This window comes from Cyprinus carpio, chromosome A16, assembly GCF_018340385.1.
Source record: "Cyprinus carpio isolate SPL01 chromosome A16, ASM1834038v1, whole genome shotgun sequence".
Taxonomy (NCBI): Eukaryota; Metazoa; Chordata; class Actinopteri; order Cypriniformes; family Cyprinidae; genus Cyprinus; species Cyprinus carpio.
The window spans coordinates 21,796,654-21,816,523 of NC_056587.1; the positions used below are offsets into that span (position 1 = coordinate 21,796,654).

At 33.1% G+C, this 19,870-nt stretch overlaps 1 protein-coding gene across 1 annotated transcript in view; it reads left to right on the forward strand.

Moving 5' to 3' along the window:
- myom3 (myomesin 3) overlaps nucleotides 1-19,870 on the forward strand; it is a 56,783-nt gene that overhangs the window by 21,708 nt on the left and 15,205 nt on the right. Inside the window, 9 exon segments of the mRNA XM_042773324.1 lie at nucleotides 1,577-1,718; nucleotides 3,347-3,546; nucleotides 3,654-3,707; nucleotides 7,455-7,582; nucleotides 10,299-10,482; nucleotides 10,883-11,057; nucleotides 11,509-11,630; nucleotides 16,613-16,684; nucleotides 16,687-16,799. Of these exon segments, the coding sequence (XP_042629258.1) occupies nucleotides 1,577-1,718; nucleotides 3,347-3,546; nucleotides 3,654-3,707; nucleotides 7,455-7,582; nucleotides 10,299-10,482; nucleotides 10,883-11,057; nucleotides 11,509-11,630; nucleotides 16,613-16,684; nucleotides 16,687-16,799 (1,190 nt within the window).

Consider the following 19,870-nt stretch of genomic DNA (forward strand, 5'->3'; position numbering starts at 1 on the left):
TTCTAAACTTACTGAAGTAAGCTTAACTCTGCTGTGGAGAGAATTTTCATTTTTCAGAAGCTGCTCATTAATAGGTCAGGGAAACTTAATGGGGTTCCCAGTAATTTATTTTCTATAAAATAGATATAAATGGTTAAATGGTAAAAGGTAAAAATAGACATGAATGATTATTGTTAACTAAAAGTAAAACTACAAAAAATTATTTTTGGTATTTAAATAAAGCTGAACTAAAATAAAATATAAAAATTGCATAAACACTTGAAATAAAAAAAAGTTATTTCTTTATTATTGTTAAGAAATAAAAATAGACATGAATAACCATTTTTGTTATTGTTAACAAACTAAAACTATTACGAATAATTTTCATTATTGAAATAAATCTTAAAATAAAAAATATAAATAATAAATGAAACACTTAAATTAAATTAAAATAAATGGAGTTCTCATTAATTAGTTGATTAATTTATTAATTTGTTTATTAGAAATAAAAATAGACATGAATGAAAGCTTTGTTATTGTTAACTAAAACTAAAACTATTAAAAATCATTTTGGTACTGGAATAAAGCTGAAATCAAATAAAAATATAATTATTAGATGAAACACTTGAAATAAAAAAAAAAAACTTAAATGTACATTTTTGAAGTTCCCTGTTATTTTTGTATTATTAATAAATAAAAATAGACAATAACGACAGTTTTGCTGTTAACTAAAGCTAAAACTATCACAAAAAAAATCATAAAGCTGAAATAAAATATAACTATTAGATTAAAATTTTAAACAAAATAAATTCAAAGAAAATAAATTTAACTGAATAATTGTAAATTTTTGAAGTTCCCAGTTATTTTTTTATTTTTAATAAATAAAAATAGACATTAATGATAGTTTTGCTGTTGTTAACAGATTAAAATTTTAAACAAAAAAAAATTCAAAGAAAATAAATTAAACTAACTGAAATAAATAAGTCTAAAACTAATAATAAAAAATTATTTAAAGCTGAATGGAAATATTTAAAAAACAAATAAAAAAAACAAAAGCATACAACAAAAAAAATTTACATTTTAAACAAAAAAAATTCAAAGAAAATAAATTAACTGAAATAAGTTTAAAACTGCAATAAAAATAAATTAAATCTGAATGGAAATATAAAAAAGTAATAAAAATAACAAAAGCATACAACAAAAAACTCTAATTAAAATGAAAACTAGCTAAAAGGAAAAAAAAACTAAACTAATTTAAAATATTACTAAATACTAAAATGTAATAATGATAATAATAATAATTTATGAATAATACTAAAGTAACACTGAACGAAGATTGTTGACATTCATAGAGCTAAAATAAACATTGATGGCAGCTCAGATCATTTGATCTTGTAGGAGTTTGATGTGTTCATACTGAAATCTTACTCTTTTTATGTTGTCAAATCTGAGCACTATTTGAGACATTGTTGAGATCTCTTCTGAAACAACAGAGGAGACGCATTTGAGATTACAAGGGCCTTTTTTCAGGAGAAACATCTGGAGAATCTCTCTCTCTCTCTCTCTCTCTCTCTCTCTCTTGTGTATCTGTGTGTAGATGGACCTGCGGTTGTGGTCGGGGCTCCAGGTTCTCCTCTACAGGTGAAGTGTTCTGATGTGAGCCGGGATTACGTGTTCCTCTCGTGGATTCCTCCCAGCGCAGACGGAGCCGCTGCTGTGCAGGGTTACTTCATAGAGAGGTGAAGCATGATCCACGATGTTCTTCCGACGGTCGCTCTCATGAGCTCTCATCTTAAGAGAGATCCGAGCAGCTTCTAGCTGTTTCTATGGATAAAACTTGAAATGAAAGACATCATGAGAGAGAGTATGAGTGCCGAACCTTCCTGTCTCCTAGCAACATGCTGCTTCACTCTACAATGTTCTGCCAGTTTCTGTCTTGTTGGCTTGTGTTTAGTTTTTGAAGATAATTGCATTTTATTATGTATACTCGTGGAGTCCAAAAGTCTGGGAGACCACCACTGAAAATGCTTCTGTTTTGCCTTTTTTTATACAATCATTTTTCCATTATGAAACAAAATTATAAGCATAATAGTTTGAGTGAACAGTTCATTGAATTTCTAAATATAAAAACAAAACATTTGTCCTTTCCTTACTTTAATAAAATAACAAAATTATAAGAACAAAATTAAATTCCATTTACATTTATCATACAAAAAAAAAATAAAAGATAAGTAACAAGTACTAAATTGTTACAAATACACAAATTAATAATATATCATATAAAAATACACAAAATACAAAATAGACAATATTTGTCAAACTTTATATAGACAAACTTTGGTGTTTTAGATGGTGTTCTAAATGATTACTATGGTGTTGCTAAGGGCTAGTTTAAATGCATTGCTGTACTATTTCTTGAGTGTTCCAAATGGTTGCTAGGGGTTGCAATGTTCTGAGAGGTCTTTAAAGCATTTCTATGCTGTTGCTAGGGTCTTCTGAGTGGTTGCTAGGGCGTTTCTAGGGGGTGCAAAGTTTTGAGTGGTTTTTAATGCATTGCCATGCTGTTGCTATGGTGACCTGAGTAGTTGCTATGGGTTGCATTTCTGAGTGGTTTTTAATGCATTGCTATACTGTTGCTAGGGTGTACTGAGTGGTTGCTAGGGCATTGCTAATGTTTGAAAAGTTCTGAGGGGTCTTTAATGCATCGCTATGCTGTTTGCTAGGGTGTCCTGAGTAGTTGCTAGGGGTTGCAGAGTTCTGAGTGTTTTTAACGCATTGCTATGTTATGACCGGTGTGTTGCTAGGGTGTTGCTATGGGGATGCTCATAAGTTCAGATTAGTTTTTATTGCATTGTTATGCTACTGTTTGAGTGTTCTGAATGGTTGCTAGGACATTTCTAAGGGGTGCAAAGTTTTGAGTGGTTTTTAATGCATTGCCATGGTGTTGCTAGGGTGTCCTGAGTAGTTGCTATGGGGATGCAAATTTCTGAGTGGTTTTTAATGCATTGCTATGCTGCATTGCTAATGTTTGAAAAGTTCTGATGGTGTTGCTATGGGGTTGCTCATAAGTTCAGAGTTATTTTTAATGCATTGTTACGCTGTTGTTTGAGTGTTCTGAGTGGTTGCCAGGGCGTTGCTAGGGGAACGGCTCAAATATTCAAAGTAGTTTTTAATGCATTGTTATGCTGTTGCTTGAGTGGTTGCTATGGTGTTGCTAGGTGATTGCTAAGATGATTGCTAATGTGTTCTCCTTGATTTCAAGGGCAACCACCACGACTAATAAAGCTGCAATAAATGAATATCATTACTCTGATGCTTCATTATGTTCAAAATGCTCTTATGTCACAGTCTCTTCTCTCTCGCGCAGGTGTGACATCGGTGTTGGGAAGTGGGAACGCTGTAATGATGTCATCCAGAGGGAGTGTCATTATCCCATCATGGGATTGAAGGAAAACACAATGTACCAGTTCCGCGTGTGTGCAGTCAACCAGGCCGGCGTGGGCCGTCCGTCTAAAGCCACTGAGCCCATCCTGACTTCTGACCCCCTGGAGCCCAGCAGGACTACGGGTAAGAGCCTCTTCACGAATTATAAAGAAAGTCTCTTATGTGATACTGGCAGCATCCATCTGTATCTCTGATCTCCTGCTTTCTTCTCGTCTCTCTCTCTCTGTCAGTGGTGAAGGTGGAGCGCGGGAGAGAGATTGTGATCACTAAGGACCAGCTGGAGGGTGAGTAGATCTCAACGCTCATGAGTTCAAACTGATGCAGTCGGTTGAAGAGATTAGAAGAAATACACGCTTCTACACAAGCTCAGATTTACTGTGCATGGAGGAGATCTTTATCATGTGATGTTTCATTGCATCAAATCCCACTGTAGGGTTGAAAGCCACCAAAATGGTCAAAAACATTTCATGCTTAAATCAAAAGAAAAAAGAAATGGTATTTTAGTCTAGTAATGAAAAAGCTTTTATGGTTTTAGTAACCAATAATAACCTTGCAGAATACATTGCATAAATGACAATTAAAGGACAAAATGTGCTCAATAGTTGGGCTGCACGATTATGACAAAAAAACTTAAAATTGTAAATTGTAAAATTGTAATTGCGATTATTAATTATGATTATCAAAATTTACATTGAATGCATGCCATATATTGATACGAAAATAAACGAGCTGAAAACACTCTTCCTGAAAACTTTTGCTTTTCAATAGCATTAAGCCTCAGATGGCAATTATACATTGGTTTGGTTTCTTTTTCAAATGAAAAAGTAAAAATATGCACGGTATTATAATGTCATACTAAAAATAAAATTAAAACAATGGAAAAAAAAACCTTAAGACAACCTGTAAAGTCTTAAGACAACCGTGTAGAAAGGAACGAAACACACCCACACCCCAGCACGCGAGACTAATGTAAAAAACAGAGTTTTTTTTTTTTTTTTGCACGATTACTTAATTGTAGCATCTGTAATTGTAATCACGATTAGATATTCGATTAATTGTGCAGCCCTACTCAGTCAGATTTCCATGCTAAAATCATAAAAATACGAAACTATATTTTTCATAAAGAAATGAAGCCTACGGTATTTTAGTATTATAAAGAGTTTATGTGTTGTAACCATACAAGTAAACTTACTTTAAAAAAAAAAAAACATGTTTATTATTTAATTGGTGAATAAAATGTATATTAAATGTATATAAAATGGCAGCATTTGAGGATATGCTATCAATTCTAATTAAAATAACAAAAATAAATATATTACAGTAGGGAGAATCAAAAAAGATTCACCATTAATAATAATACAAATTGTCAAATAAATAAATAAAAAATTAAATATTATAATCTAAGGATATAGTGTTCTTTATCCATCAATGATGCACTATTATAGTTTTTATTTGTATTTTATGTTAGTAGTAAAATTCTCATTATATCATCATAATTCAAATTAATTATAAATTTTTACTAATCTTTTACTAATCTCTTTGTATTAACAGTATCCTAATATTAATCTTCATTCAGTTTCAGTTATTTTATAACTAAAAGTTGAACGAAAGGAATATGAGGAATGTTATAAAATGAAATAAAATAAGTTATGCATTTTTTTTTTTTTTTTTTTTTTTTTTTTTTTTAGTTAATGATAATAACCTTGCAGGATACATTACATGAGAATTTAAGGAGAAAATTAGCCCAACTGCATGAAAATAATTTCACGATGCATCATTTTCTTAATGCAAAAAATTAATTTGATATGTCAGTTCTTTGATTTGGAGGGGAAATATTACCTGCACATATTCTTGACAGGATTCGTTAGATTCACCCTTAAACAACTGATTTGTTGCTCCTGCTGTCTCTTCTGAGACGTATTTCTCATTCATGAATTAACCACCCTAAAAAGTTTACGGCTCGGACAGCTATGATGATGAATCTGCTCTGTTTCATAGGGCAGCTCTCATATAAAGCATTCGCAGGTGGTCTGTGCTCCCCGGTACGGCAATAGCAATAAAGACTGAGGCAGTTTTATTGTCTCTCAGCATTAAAAAGATGATGATATGTCTCTGAAGCTTTAAGATTTACAGTAAATGACGTACGCTGTGCTGCTAATTGCCATGGCAACACCAGGGACTCACGGGCCATTATGAGGAGCGTAAAGAGCCCATATGGACCTGTTGAGTGGTTTTATCGAGTACTGAAGTGTGTGTGTGTGTGTGTGTGTGTGTGTGTGTGTGTGTGTGTGTGTGTGTGTGTGTGTGTGTGTGTGTGTGTGTGTGTGTGTGTGTGTGTGTGTGTGTGCTTTGTATTCATGCATAGAAACATTTAGAGGAGCAGCAAGATTTCATAATGCGAACCAGTATGTAAACACACACTGCATACATCCTCATCACTAAATAAATTAGCTCTGTTACACACCCTAGTGAGCTGCCTTGCAGTCTGTGATCTAGATAGACAGTTGCCTTCTAAGGAAGCATCCTAACTGACTCGCAATTGATTTCAGTTCAGTTTGGCATAAAATAAAAATGCATTTAAATGCTTAACCTTCTAAGCATTCATATTGATGATATATTTTATTCATCCATCATGGAAATGCATTAAGAAGCCACTAATTATAAAAATAAGAATCATGTTGTTTATTATGTGTATTTTGTTTGGGGGAGTAGTCATCTCTGATTTACTGAACAAGTCTGTTGTACATTAAAAAACCATTAAACTCATTTTTGCATTTGTGCAACATTATCATTTCAAGTTTGTAATCTTTGCAATATTGCAATTTATATTTCACTAAACATGTTGAGAAAAACGATTACAGGTCAAATACTGAATGTCCTTGAAAAGAAATGTAATGCCAAACTTTTGGCTATGACAAATTTGTCATTTATGTTTTATGTTGTTTTAATCCATGATTGGTGTCAAATATGTATCTAGTGTAGTGTCATTTTAGTAAGAATTGATATTGAGGGTATATATTTTCTTCATCCTACATGCATTAGGAACATACTAATTATAAAATCAGAATCGTGATATATATATATATATATATATATATATATGTTGTGTGTGTGTGTGTGTGTGTGTGTGTGTGTGTGTGTGTGTGTGTGTGTATTTTGTTTTGGGAATATTTATCTATGATTTACTGAATGAGTCTATTGTAAGAATAACAATTAAAAAACATGATCATTTCACAAGCTAATTTATTTATTTTTTATTTTTATTATTTTTATTATTATTTATTTATTATTATTATTATTATTATTATTTAATATTGCCATTTCTCTTTCATTAAAAATGTTGAGAGAAATATTTCAGGTCGAATTTTAATGTAAAACTTGCTGCTTTGACAAATTTTCAAAGTGTTTTATGTTATTTTAACCCACATTTATTGAAAAATATGTATCTTTGCATTGCCTTCTACAGTTTTCCTACAACTGATAATCGAGGGTTGAAATCTAGTGCTATATTATTTTACTATCATTTAAGTGCCATTATAGTTTTTGTAAATATTTTGAATGAGATTTTATTTTTATGTTTTCTCTTTGCACTTTAATTTTAATTTAAGTTAAAAAGTCACTTTTATTTGGTTTTAGTAAATGTATGTATCATTTGTATTAATTTTTATTTGTTAGTTTTAGTATATTTGGTTTTAGTTATTTTAGTACCTCAAATTAGACTAAACGAAAATGAGAAATGTTGCCTTTTTTATACTTTGAAATATTATATTTATATATTTTTTATATATATTTTGTTTTATTTTTTATTATTTTAAATTGTATTTTTATTTTTTTTTTATTTAAGTTAATGTTTATTTTATTTCATATAAATAAATGTTTTTATGGTTTTAGTTTACAATAATAACCCTGGTGTAGTGTGACCATGCCTTTACCCGTTCTCCATGAGTCCCTCGCTCTCCTGCTCTGTTCTGCATGCTGTATGTTGCCAGTGTTCTGCACCGTTCTCAGTGTCTCCTCTTTGCCGTCCACAGGTCAAATCCGAGTGCCGTTCCCCCCCACCGATGTGCGAGTTTGTGAGCTTAGCGACACCTACGCCGTGCTGAGCTGGACTGAACCGGATCCGCGGGGCAGAGAGCCTCTCACTTACTCCGTGGAGCGGGTGAGAGTTGACCTTCGTCCCACGCACTGCTTGCAGTTCAGCTCATTAAGACCAGCCCTGCGGGGTCCTGCGCTCCTGCGCTTGTCGTTTTTACCCTCGACTGCAGCACTTACAGTTGTGTTGGCTTTACACACCGAGCCAAATTAACGTCGCACTTTGACTAGCTGGCTAATTAGAGACAGTGAATGCTGTATCCTGGGTGGCAGCAGGTGCGAAGCGAACGGTTCATTAAAAGCATAGAGACCTTAATGCAGCTGATCCATGTTACGTGACGGCTGCATAATGTGTTTCCTTTCCACTTCAAAGCACTCGCCGTTTTTCTGAAATGTTGCTTTGGTTTGCAATTGTGACGTTTAGCAGACAGAATATTCTTTTTAGACTAGATGTATGCATTTTTGCGATCCATGCACAAAATATTTAGGTGTTTGGAAAAAAGCTGAGTTAACTAGACAGAGCTGATTTGTTAGTATGTTTAATTACACATTTGTATGTTGCTTTGGATAAAGCATGAATCAATGTAAAAATTTAAATGTTGGGTTTGATGGGTTCAGTGTTATCTTAGTATTATTTATTTACTATAAATAGTACTTAATGTATTTACTATAAATAAAATGTATTAATATGTATTCATTGTGAATGTATTAATATTTCACAATTTTTATATTTTAACATTTTTATATTACTAGTATTTTAAAATAGGTTTTATTTTTAGATTTTCAGTTTTATTTGTAATTTTTAGTTTTAGTAATTTTTTATGTGCTTTATTAATTTTTATTGTTTTTTCTGTTTTGCTTTTATTTATTATTTTTTTTATTTCAGTATTAGTCATTTTAAAGTACTTCAACTTAATCTTATTTATTTCAGTTAATTGCCAAGACAATCTATAGTTGTTGTTTTTTTTTTTCATCTAATATTCATTTATTTTATTTTTTAATTAGGTTTATATATATATATATATATATATATTCAGAATTATTTTAAATTTTAGTTTGTTTTAGTAATTTTGTTACTTGTATTTATATTATTTTGCTTTATTTATTTTTTTATTTCAGTATTAGTAATTTTAAGGTACTTCATCTTAATCTTATTTATTTCAGTTAGTTGCCAAGACACCATCTCTAGTATAAGCTTACATTTTTCATCTAATATACTTTTTTTTTTTTTTTCACTTGCTAAAAATGATTTTTAATTGATTTAGTTTTAGGCAACAGTAACAACCCTGGATGAGTTCGGTATATGAAAACGTTTCCTTAAAATCCTAATAATTATTATAACATTTGAAGTTATGCATTTTACAGTATAATTTTCCCCTGGGAATCGAACCATGGTATTGCTGTTGCAAGCAACATTGATCTTCCTGTAACAAGAATACAAGAATATGTCATCTTCACTGTTGTACATTGAAGTTTAGCAGTCAACACTGCGAGCATTCAACTGCAATTGTTTATTAAAATGCATTCTAGTATAGTTGCATTGCATCACTATCTGTATGTACAGTATGTCTGATTTCTGGGCAAATCCAGTTACCCTAGCAGACATTAAATTATCTTGGTAAAAAAATTATGTTACAGAGCCAATAAAAAGACTTAACACACACACACACACACACAAAAAAACACATTTTTAAAGTTTAGCTTCTTGGTTTTCTGATGTCCATGGCCTCCAGCATTGCAAAAGGTCAAGATCCTTCAGGTTTTGGAGGGCAGTTTTAAAGTTTCAGATCCTCTCGTCGTTACTCACAGTGTAAAGGTGCTCGGAGTGATTCGTTCTCAGAGCAGAGGAGGTTGAATCTTCAAGTATCAGGCACAAGAAAGAGCTCCGGCAGACTCTGTAATGAGCAGGAGAAAGCACACACTGCCACAGGACATGCTCTTTATTGGACTCTTTATAAGAAGAACCATAATAAAACCGTCTAGTTCATCGGGATCATCTGAAATTGTGGGGGCAGAAATACACATTTATGAAAAAAGATATAAATTCCCATTTACCACCGGGCACATTTTATTATAAAGGATATTGCAATACTTTATCTTCATGGAGACTTGCTACTTCATCCAAGTGAAATTTATAGTTAAAAAAATAAAATAATTTATATACAAAAAAAATTATCAATTCCTGGGGAACACATATAAATGGCAAAAACTTATTTTTGTCTGATTTCTATTCTGTACGTTTTATATATGTAATCTTTTTTCATTAAAAAATATATATACAAAAATAAATATATAGAACAAAAATTAGACAGAAATTCAAGGGAACACATACTACCCAAAAAACAAAAAAGGGATAATTTCTGGTCTGTATATTTTTATATATGATTGTCCGTTTATGTGAAGATGTTGATGTAATGTGATTTTATTTTTTTAAACTAAATTAAACTTGCATAAATTATATATATACAAAAATTAATAATATACAGACCACAACTCAGACAGAAATCCCTAAGGAACACATATGCTGGAAAAAAATATTTTTTTTTTGACTAATTTCTGATCTGCATATTTTTAAATCTGTAATTTTTTTAATATTTAATTTTTTTATTATTAGTTTAAAAATTACATAAACAGACCAGAAATTAGACGAAAATAGGTCTGATTCAATGAACACACATCCTGGCAAAACGTTTAGCTTGAATGTACTGTAAGTCGCTTTGGATAAATAATAGATAACAATATATTAATGTAAAGATGACTGTTTTGATTGTTGCTTATTTCAGTCCCTAACAGGGAAGGAGAGCTGGCATCTGGCCAGTATGGATATGACGGTCCTGTCCACAAGATTTGTGGCGTTTGACCAGCAGAAGGGAAAGTCATACACTTACCGCGTTCGCTCTGTTAACAAATATGGCATCAGCGAACCATCTCTTCCCAGCGAACCCATCTCAGTGGGACAGCCGCTAGGTGACCATTTTCTTAAAGGAACAGTGCACATAAAATAAAAATGAGTTATTATTTACCCACTCTCAAGTTGTTCCAAACCTGTTTGAATTTCTTTCAGCTTTTGAATACAAAAAAATATATTCTGAATAATCTTCGTAAGTTGAGTGTAGCCATTGACTCCCGTAGTATGGAAAAAAATACTATGGAAGCCAATGGGTGCTGTAAACTCTTTAGTTACAAGATTTCTTCAAAATATTTTTTTTTGTGCTCTGAAGTAGAAAGAAACCCATACAGGTTTGAAACAAGTGGAGGGTGAGTAAATTATGATTTTTTTGGGGTGAACTGCACACTACTTTTTCTCAAGGGTGGCATGTACTGTATGTTAACCAGTACATTTGAGCGATGGTTTTCTATCTTTTAGGAGTTCCTGCCCCACCACACGGCGTCCTTTCCATCCGAGACACCAACAGTTCACTCCTGTTGCAGTGGAAGGAGCCCAAAATAACAGAGGGCATTGTGGGATACTATCTGTACTGCAGTGAGGTTGGAAGTGGACAGTGGAAGACCATCAACAATAAGCCCATGACCAAAACCAGGTCTCTCCTTGTATCCTGTTCGAGAGGCAATTAAAGGAATAGTTCACACAAAACTAAAAATTCACTGTTAATTTACTCACCATCAGCCGATCCAAGATATAGACGACTTTCTTCTTCAGTAGAACAGTAAAGAAGATTTTTAGCTGAAACCGTGGTGCTTGGTGATACATAAAATTAAATAGCTACTGTCACTTTAAGAGTCAAAATAAGCATATCAGGCAACACAAAATGAATATCCATGGCTCCTGACGATATATTGAGTTCTTATAAAGTGAATTGATCATTCTGTGCAAGAAACTGAACATTATTTATTACGTTATTACCAGGTATTAATGTTGTAAATGACCTGAGGGTGAGTAAGTTATCAGCACATTTTCATTTTTGGTTGAAGTATCCCTTTAAGATATGTAATCTAATAAACCTACTAAAATGGGTTTCCTTCTTCGCTCAGGTTTACAGTTGATGGCCTGAAGACTAATAAAGAGTATGTATTCCGGGTGAAGTCCGTGGGACTGGCGGGAAACAGCATCTACTCTGAGGAGTCTCCTGCCATTCAAGTGAAATCAGCGATATGTAAGAGTCTGACCCGCCTGTGAACCACACCAGACCCTGCAGGACAGCAGCTTTAAATATGACGCCGTTTTGTCTAAAGTGTTGTCTGCTTGAGCTCGAGAAAAGTTTATTGTCTCAGTGTGAATTGTTCATTCTATGAATGAGCTTCCTGCATGAACAGATACAGCTGGTGAACTATTTTGACTCGGGCCAGTGAGCAACCACCTAAAATACCCTAGCAACCTACCAGAACGCCCTAGCAACCACCCAGAACACCTTAGCAACCACTTAAAATACTCTAGCAAAAAACACAATACTTATAGAAATGCCCTAGCAATCACTCAGGAAGCACTTAGAAATGTCCTAGCAACAAACCAAGAACACCCTAGCCACCACCTAGCAACCATCTAGTCAAATTTATTTGAATAGCACTAGCAACAGGCCATAATAACACCCTAGAAACCATCTAGAAATGCCCTAGTAACCACCTAAAACACATTAGCAAGCACATGGCAACCCCTTAGAAATTAACCAGAATACCCTATCAAACCACCTACATCAGCAGAGCCCTAGCAACCACATAGAACGCCCTAGCAACCAGATAGCAATGCCCTGGTGACTATCCAGTACACCCTAGCAAGCACCTAGAAATACCCTGGCAACCATCCAGAATACCCTAGCAACCACCCGTAACCCTAGCAATCACCCAGCAGTGCCCTAGCGACCACCCAGGACACTCTAGTAACCACCCATAACGCCCTATAAACCAACTAGATATCAAGTCTAATTTATTTGTATATCTGTAGTAATGACCCATAAAACCCTAGCAACCACCTAGAAATGTTCTAGTAACCACCCAAAACACCTTAGCAACCACCTGGCAACCCTCTATAGGACATCTAACAAACCACCCACAGTAGCAGAGCCCTAGAAACCACCCAGAACACCTTAGAAACCAGCTAACCATGCCCTAGTTACCACCCAGAACACCCTAGCAACCATCTAGCAATGCACTTTAACCACTCAGAATACTCTAGCAAACCACCCACAGTGGCAGAGCCATAGCAACCACCCAGAACAACCTAGCAACCATCTAGAAATGCCCTAGCAACCACCCAGTATGGCCTAGTAACCACCCAGAACACCCTAGCAACCATCTAGCAATGCACTATAACCACTCAGAATACACTAGCAAACCACCCACAGTGGCAGGCCACTAGAAACCACCCAGAACACCTTAGAAACCCACTAGCATGCCCTAGTAACCACCATAGTAAACCACCCAGAACAACCTAGCAACCATCTAGCAATGCACTACAGCTACTCAGAATTACACTAGCAAACCCACCACACAGTAGTAGAGCCCTAGCAACCACGCAGAACACCTTAGAAACCAGACGAACCCGCCCTAGGAACCACCCAGTATGCCCTAGTAACCACCCAGAACACCCTAGCAACCATCTAGCAATGCACTATAACCACTCAGAATACCCTAGCAAACCACCCACAGTAGCAGAGCCCTAGCAACCACCCAGAACACCTTAGAAACCAGACAGCAATACCCTAGCAACCACCCAGTACGCACTAATAATCACCCAGAACACCCTAGCAACCATCTAGCAATGCACTCTATAACCACTCAGAAATACACTAGCCAAACCACCCACAGTAGTAGAGCCCTAGCAACCACGGCAGAAACATCTTAGAAACCAGACAGCAATACCCTAGCAACCACCCAGTACGCCCTAATTATCACCACAGAACACCCTAGCAACCATCTAGCAATGCACTATAACCACTCAGAATACACTAGCAAACCACCCACAGTGGCAGAGCCATAGCAACCACCCAGAACAACCTAGAAACCATTTAGAAATGCCCTAGGAACCACCCAGTATGCCCTAGTAACCACCCAGAACACCCTAGCAACCATCTAGCAATGCACTATAACCACTCAACATACCCTAGAAAACCACCCACAGTAGTAGAGCCCTAGCAACCCACGCAGAACATCTTAGAAACCAGACCAGCATACCCTAGCAACCACCCAGTATGCCCTAGTAACCACCCAGAACACCCTAGCAACCATCTAGCAATGCACTATAACCACTCAGAATACCACCAACAAACCCACAAAAATCACCAAAAACACACCAACAACCAACAACAAATGCACTATAACCACTCAATACCCTAGCAACCACCCAGTACGCCCTAATAATCACCCAGAACACCCTAGCAACCATCTTGCAATGCACTATAACCACTCAGAATACCCTAGCAAACCACCCACAGTAGTAGAGCCCTAGCAACCACCCAGAACACCTTAGCAACCAGATAGCAATACCCTAGCAACCACCCAGCACACCCTAGGAACCACATAGCAATGTGCAAACAATTTCTCAGGCCTTAGCAACCGCATATTAATTCCCTAGAAACCACCCACAGCACTAACATTGTGCTCAGTAAATGTAAAAGTCTACTTGTTTTCACCGTAGTATTGTGCTGTCAGTAGAGTACAGATGCCGTTTCAAGCTCCGTTATATGGAGCAGAAGAGGTGAGATGAGGTGAGCACACGTGCTGCTCCTGCTCCTCACAGTCGTGACCAAAGACAGGCCTGTTACAGCAGAGAATGGCTCAGTCCTGTCAGTAACAGGCTGTCGTCTGATGCTTCAGCTTTTCTCTTAGTAATACATCTGATTCTGAGTGGCGCTGAAGTGGGTTGAGATCAGGACAGATGCTCCGTCTGTTAGCGTCAAACACCAGAGACACTTCAATCACATGTTCCTGAAGATCAAACCTGTGTTTTTACATAATCACATCATCCTCACAGAAAATTATGGAAGCCCGGTTCCACCACAGGATAAAAGAATAAAAAAGGAACTAAAAAAAAAAAAAAAAATGACTTTTTGTCACAATTCTGATTTCTTACTCACAAGTGTAACTTCACAACTGCTAGTTTATATCTCAGAAATTGGTGGAAACGGGCTTCCATATAAAACACATTAAAACTCAGACTGTGCGATAAAAAGTCGCAATTACCGTTTTATTTTTATTTAGTGGTGGAAACGGGCTTCCATATAAAACACATTAGTCGCTTTTATTAGCTCCCATCCATCCATTGGCTGAAATTACACTTGAATTAATATTAAACGTGTTTTAGTGTAGATCATATTAGTTTTATATCTTTAGTTAAAGCCCAGTGTGTTTCAGTTCTTTGCTCCCACCTTTTGAACAGAATCACATTCATATTTTATATATATATATATACAGTACATGGCCAAAAGTTTGGAAACATTACTATTTTAATGTTTTTGAAAGAAGTTTCTTTCTGCGCTCATCAAGCCTGCATTTATTTGATCAAAAAACCACAGAAAAAAATGTAATATTGTGATATATTATACAATTTAAAATAATTGTTTTTAAAATTATTATACTTTAAATTATCATTTATTTCTGTGATGCAAAAGCTGAATTTTTAGGATCATTATCACATGATCCTTTAGAAATCATTCTAATATGATGATTCATTATCAAAGTTGGAAAACAGTTCTGCTGCTTTAATATTTTTTCAGAAAACATGTGATACTTTTTTAGGATATTTTGATGAATAAAAAAGTAAAAAAAAAAAGAAGCTATGTTTTTAAAATATAAATATTTTGTAATAACAATATACACTACTGGTCAGTATTTGGGGGGTCAGTAAATTTTTTTCTTTCTTTTTTTAAATAAAATCATTACTTTTATTCAGCAAGATTGTGTTTAAATGATTAAAAAGTGATAGTAAAAGAAAAACTATATTATTAGACATCTAATATTATTAGAATTTTTTTTTTTTTTTTTTTGAATAAATGCAGTTCTTTTTTAACTTTTATTCATCAAATATATTAGACAGCAGAACTGTTTCCAACCACTCATAATAAATCAGAATATTAGAATGATTTCTAAATGATCATGTGATAGACTGGATGTTACATGTGACACTGAAGGCTGGAGTAATGATGCTGAAAATTCAGCTTTGCATCACAGGAATAAATTTTTTTTTTTTTAAAGTATATTCACATTAATATATTGGTAAATTTAGTGTTTAAGATTTGCAGACATTTCATCAAATACATTTTAGCATATATATATATATAGTTTGTGCATGCATTTATTGGTAAATATAAATTTCAACAAATACATACAATCAAAAAAAAACAACTCATCAGGAACCTAAAGCCATTAAATGTAATTCCACAAAAAAAATAAATTCAACAAAAAATATAATTGTATATCAGTAGACAAAATAAAATCCGTAGACAAGAGAAAATTTATATTAAATACCTAATTTTCCCTGGTTATTATCATTAACTAAAATATTTTTATTGAAATAAAGATTAAATAAAATAAAATATAAATATTAGATAAAAACTAGAAATTAGAAATAAGTTTGTTGACACTGAAAAAAAAATGATACTAAATTTTTTTAAGGTAAGTGGTTGCAATCAATTTTTTTAGCTATATTTAAATAAACTAATTTAGTTGACTAACTTTCAGCAAAATTAGTTTATTTAAATGTAGCTAAAATAAATTGATTGCAACCACTTACCTTAAAAAATTCATTAAAGAATATTTTTTTCAGTGTAGAATTACTAACTAGAAATAAATAAAAACACAAAAAAAAAAAAAAACAAAAATAAAAAAAAAAAAAAAAAAAAAAAAAAACAAAATCAAAAAACAAAAGCACATTACATATCAAATTAAAATTAAAACTGAAAATGTACAAATTAGAGCTAATTAAAAATAATAATAAAACTGTAATAGTATATAAATAATTAATTAATTTTTAGTCCGCTGAAACCAGGACACATTTTTACATGCAACTTTATTGTATTATCAGCACACTCATGAAACCGGGACATCTGGTCATCCTATTAATTATTTCGTTTTTTTCAATAATCACTTATTTGATTAATTAACAATCCTGTGACCTCTGACCTTCCTCTGCCCCTTACTGCAGGTGTTCCGTCCCGTCCATCAGCCATCGCTCTACTGCACTGCACCGGAGCAGAGATGCTGATTGCCAATAAAGCACAGCCAATCACGGAGGATACCACCTGCACCACAACTACAAATACCAGAGCTACAAACACAGATCACCTTCAAACACAACCAAAGACAAGCCCACTAAAGAGCGAGTGTACGAGGTGATTCAATCAGCCATTTACAGTCCCAGCAGCTTCTGTGCTGTTTATGTGATCAGCTGCTCTTTTGTTACAAGCTGCTGCAGCAACTAATGACGAGACCTGCTTAAATCAGTCATAAATATTGTTTATTGCTCAATATTTCATTGCAGTCATGCCAAGAAAGGTCTGACCTGATCATCTGCCTTTGTCTAACTTTAAATGCGTCGCCGAGCAACCATAGTGTCCATGGAGACTTAATTCGAACCTAAAGCGCTGTTTATTTTTGATTGTTTTCACTCTTTAATTGGACCATGTTCTAGCTTGAACACAAAACAGTGGTTTGTTTGGAAAAAGCGATTGTTAGAGAAGGTGATGTTTAATTTGTGGAGTATACAGACAGAGCCCATGACTGTTATAGTTTTAAAGCAGGATTAAAGCAGGTCTCTAGTTGGTGCTGATGCGTGTAAATTTAATTATTAATCAGTACAGATTGGTGTTCTGTTTGAAATGCACGCTGACATTCTCGGCTAGATGACATTAGTTGTTTGAACACCAAAAAGTTGGAGTTAAGTGATATGGTAATGTACCAATCAAAAGAATGTCCACAACAACTGAGTGCAGATTGTGTTCTGTTTTGAAATAAACGAAACTACAAAATATAATCTTTTAGACGAAATAGTTTGTTTAGAGATGATTAAAATACTTTAAAGTGATTGGTATTCAGTTAATTGATTCATTTATATTTTATATAAAAATTAAAAAAAAAAAACAACAAAAAAAATAATAAAAAAAAAAAAAATAAATAATTATTAATCAAATAAATGATTCAATAATATATAAAAAAAAATAAAATAATTATTAAAATGTATTTATTTATTTAAATATGTTAATATTGTATAGTATAGGTTTGTTGTTGTTATTGTTGTTGTTGTTTTCATTTATTAAGTATATTTTAAATTAGATTTTATTTTTATTTTATTATATACTATTTATTAAGTGTGAAGTATTTATCAATATTTTAAATTAGATTTTATTTTTATTTTATTTTATCATTTTCTTATTTTTATATTTTCATCCATTTTAATTTTAGTTTGTTTTAGTCATTGTGTTATGTGTTTTTTTTCTTCTTCTTTTTCTATTTTTGTGCTATTTTATATTTCTTTTAAATTTTAAATTAGTTTGAGATTTTTGTCTTACTTCAATGCAAACTTATTTTATTCCGGTTAGTTGCCATGGCAACTTTTATATGAATACAAATATTCTCAAAAAAAAAAAAAAAAATTAAAACTGAAATAAAATTAACAAAAACTACATGGACATATTAAAAAGGGAACAAAAAATAAATAAAACTGCAAAAGTTTCTGTTAAAAAAAAAATCTGGTTTTAAAAACCTGCTATTTTCTGTTTTAAAAAGTAAAAAAATTAAAAATAAAAATAAAAATATTAATGAAAACTCAAAATAGTATCTCAACAATACTAAAATAGCACTGCCTTAAAACTGAGCAATAATAATAGTGTTGCTTGCTTCAGCAAACGCCAGTTATGAATCATATATTATTAATTTTGACCTGTTGGTGAACAAGCAACGTTTTCTAAAGGTTTACTGCCTCCTTTGATGAAACAGAACATGTTTTATTCTTGTGTAAAGTGTCATGAGTGCACAGCGTCCTCTGATGGACCGAAGCGGAATCACCCTCCTGTCTCTTTCTATGAACATGTCCTCTGAAAAATAGGTTTTTTTAGAGAGGAGGATGGGGTTGTTTTGCACTATTTGCTCACAGGATGCCTCAAAGTACATTATGTCAATTAGAAAACATTGATCTTCGAGGGCACTGTGGTCGTAGCATGAAGCCCATGTTAATGATTTCTGTCTCTCATTGAGCAGTCAGAGACACACACCACCTGCCCAACATCATTACAGACCAACACACACCACCCTACATTAAAATCCCTCTGCTGTTCCTGACGTCTGCCATCTAGTGTCCGTTCTCTGTGCTCCAGAGATTTGAGCTCCCAGATAAGCTTCTGATTTGATAAGAGGATTCAAGCAGCACAGGCCTGTTTTCCTGAATCCAACCCCAATTACTTGTGACTCGGTGGCCACTCGTCTCATCACAGAAACAGTCTTAAAGCAATGTTTATCAGATAAGTAGCTCTCAGGCCTAATGGTCCTCGATACAGACGTCAAGCAGCTGATCAATGCACTGAAGATAAAGGCTTTTCTGGGCAGGGTTATTATCATTCACTAAATGATTATAAAATGAAATAAATTTTACACTCAAATTTATTTAATAACATTTTTCATAATAAATGTAAATGGAAATTAAAACTAAAACTAAACCATTAAAAATGTGTTACTCAAATAAAATAAATGCGGACTGAAATTAAAGGGAAAAAATCTAAGTATTAAAATAGCTATAACTAAAATTGAAATAAAAAAATAATAAAAACTGTATTGGCATTTTAAAAAATCTAATAAGTGACAAAAAAAAAATTAAAATGCTAAATATAAAAACTAATTCAAAATATGAATAAATACTAAAATAATCCACAGACTCCATAGATTTCCACAAAAAAAGTTGTCATTTTTGTTACTTTAATTGAATAAAGGAAAACAAAAAAAGAAAAAAAAAAAAACCAAAAAAAAACAAAAAAGTAAAAAAAACAAAAAAAAAAAATAAAAAAACTATATTGACATATTTTTATAAAACAACAGGTAATAAGAATGAAAAAACTAAATTACTAAAACTGTAATTAATTGTATTTAATTATTAGTATATTTAGCATTTTCTTTTTATGAAATAAATATTTCTAAATACACTGTAAAAAATAAGTGTAATTTTAACTGTACAATTTTGTAAAAACGCTACGAAAAAAAAGTGTTAATAGGTCCGTTAACAGTAAGTTTCCTGTACTATATACAGGGAAAAAAAACTGTAAAGTCTCTCTAACCAGACATTTCATGTCATTTACAGTAAAATGTTTTGTGATTTTTACAGTTTTTAGAAGTAAAACACAGAACACATCAATGTAGAATTTACAGTCAAAAACTGTAAACTGATATTCCCCCAGAATTTCCCTGTGTTGACGAC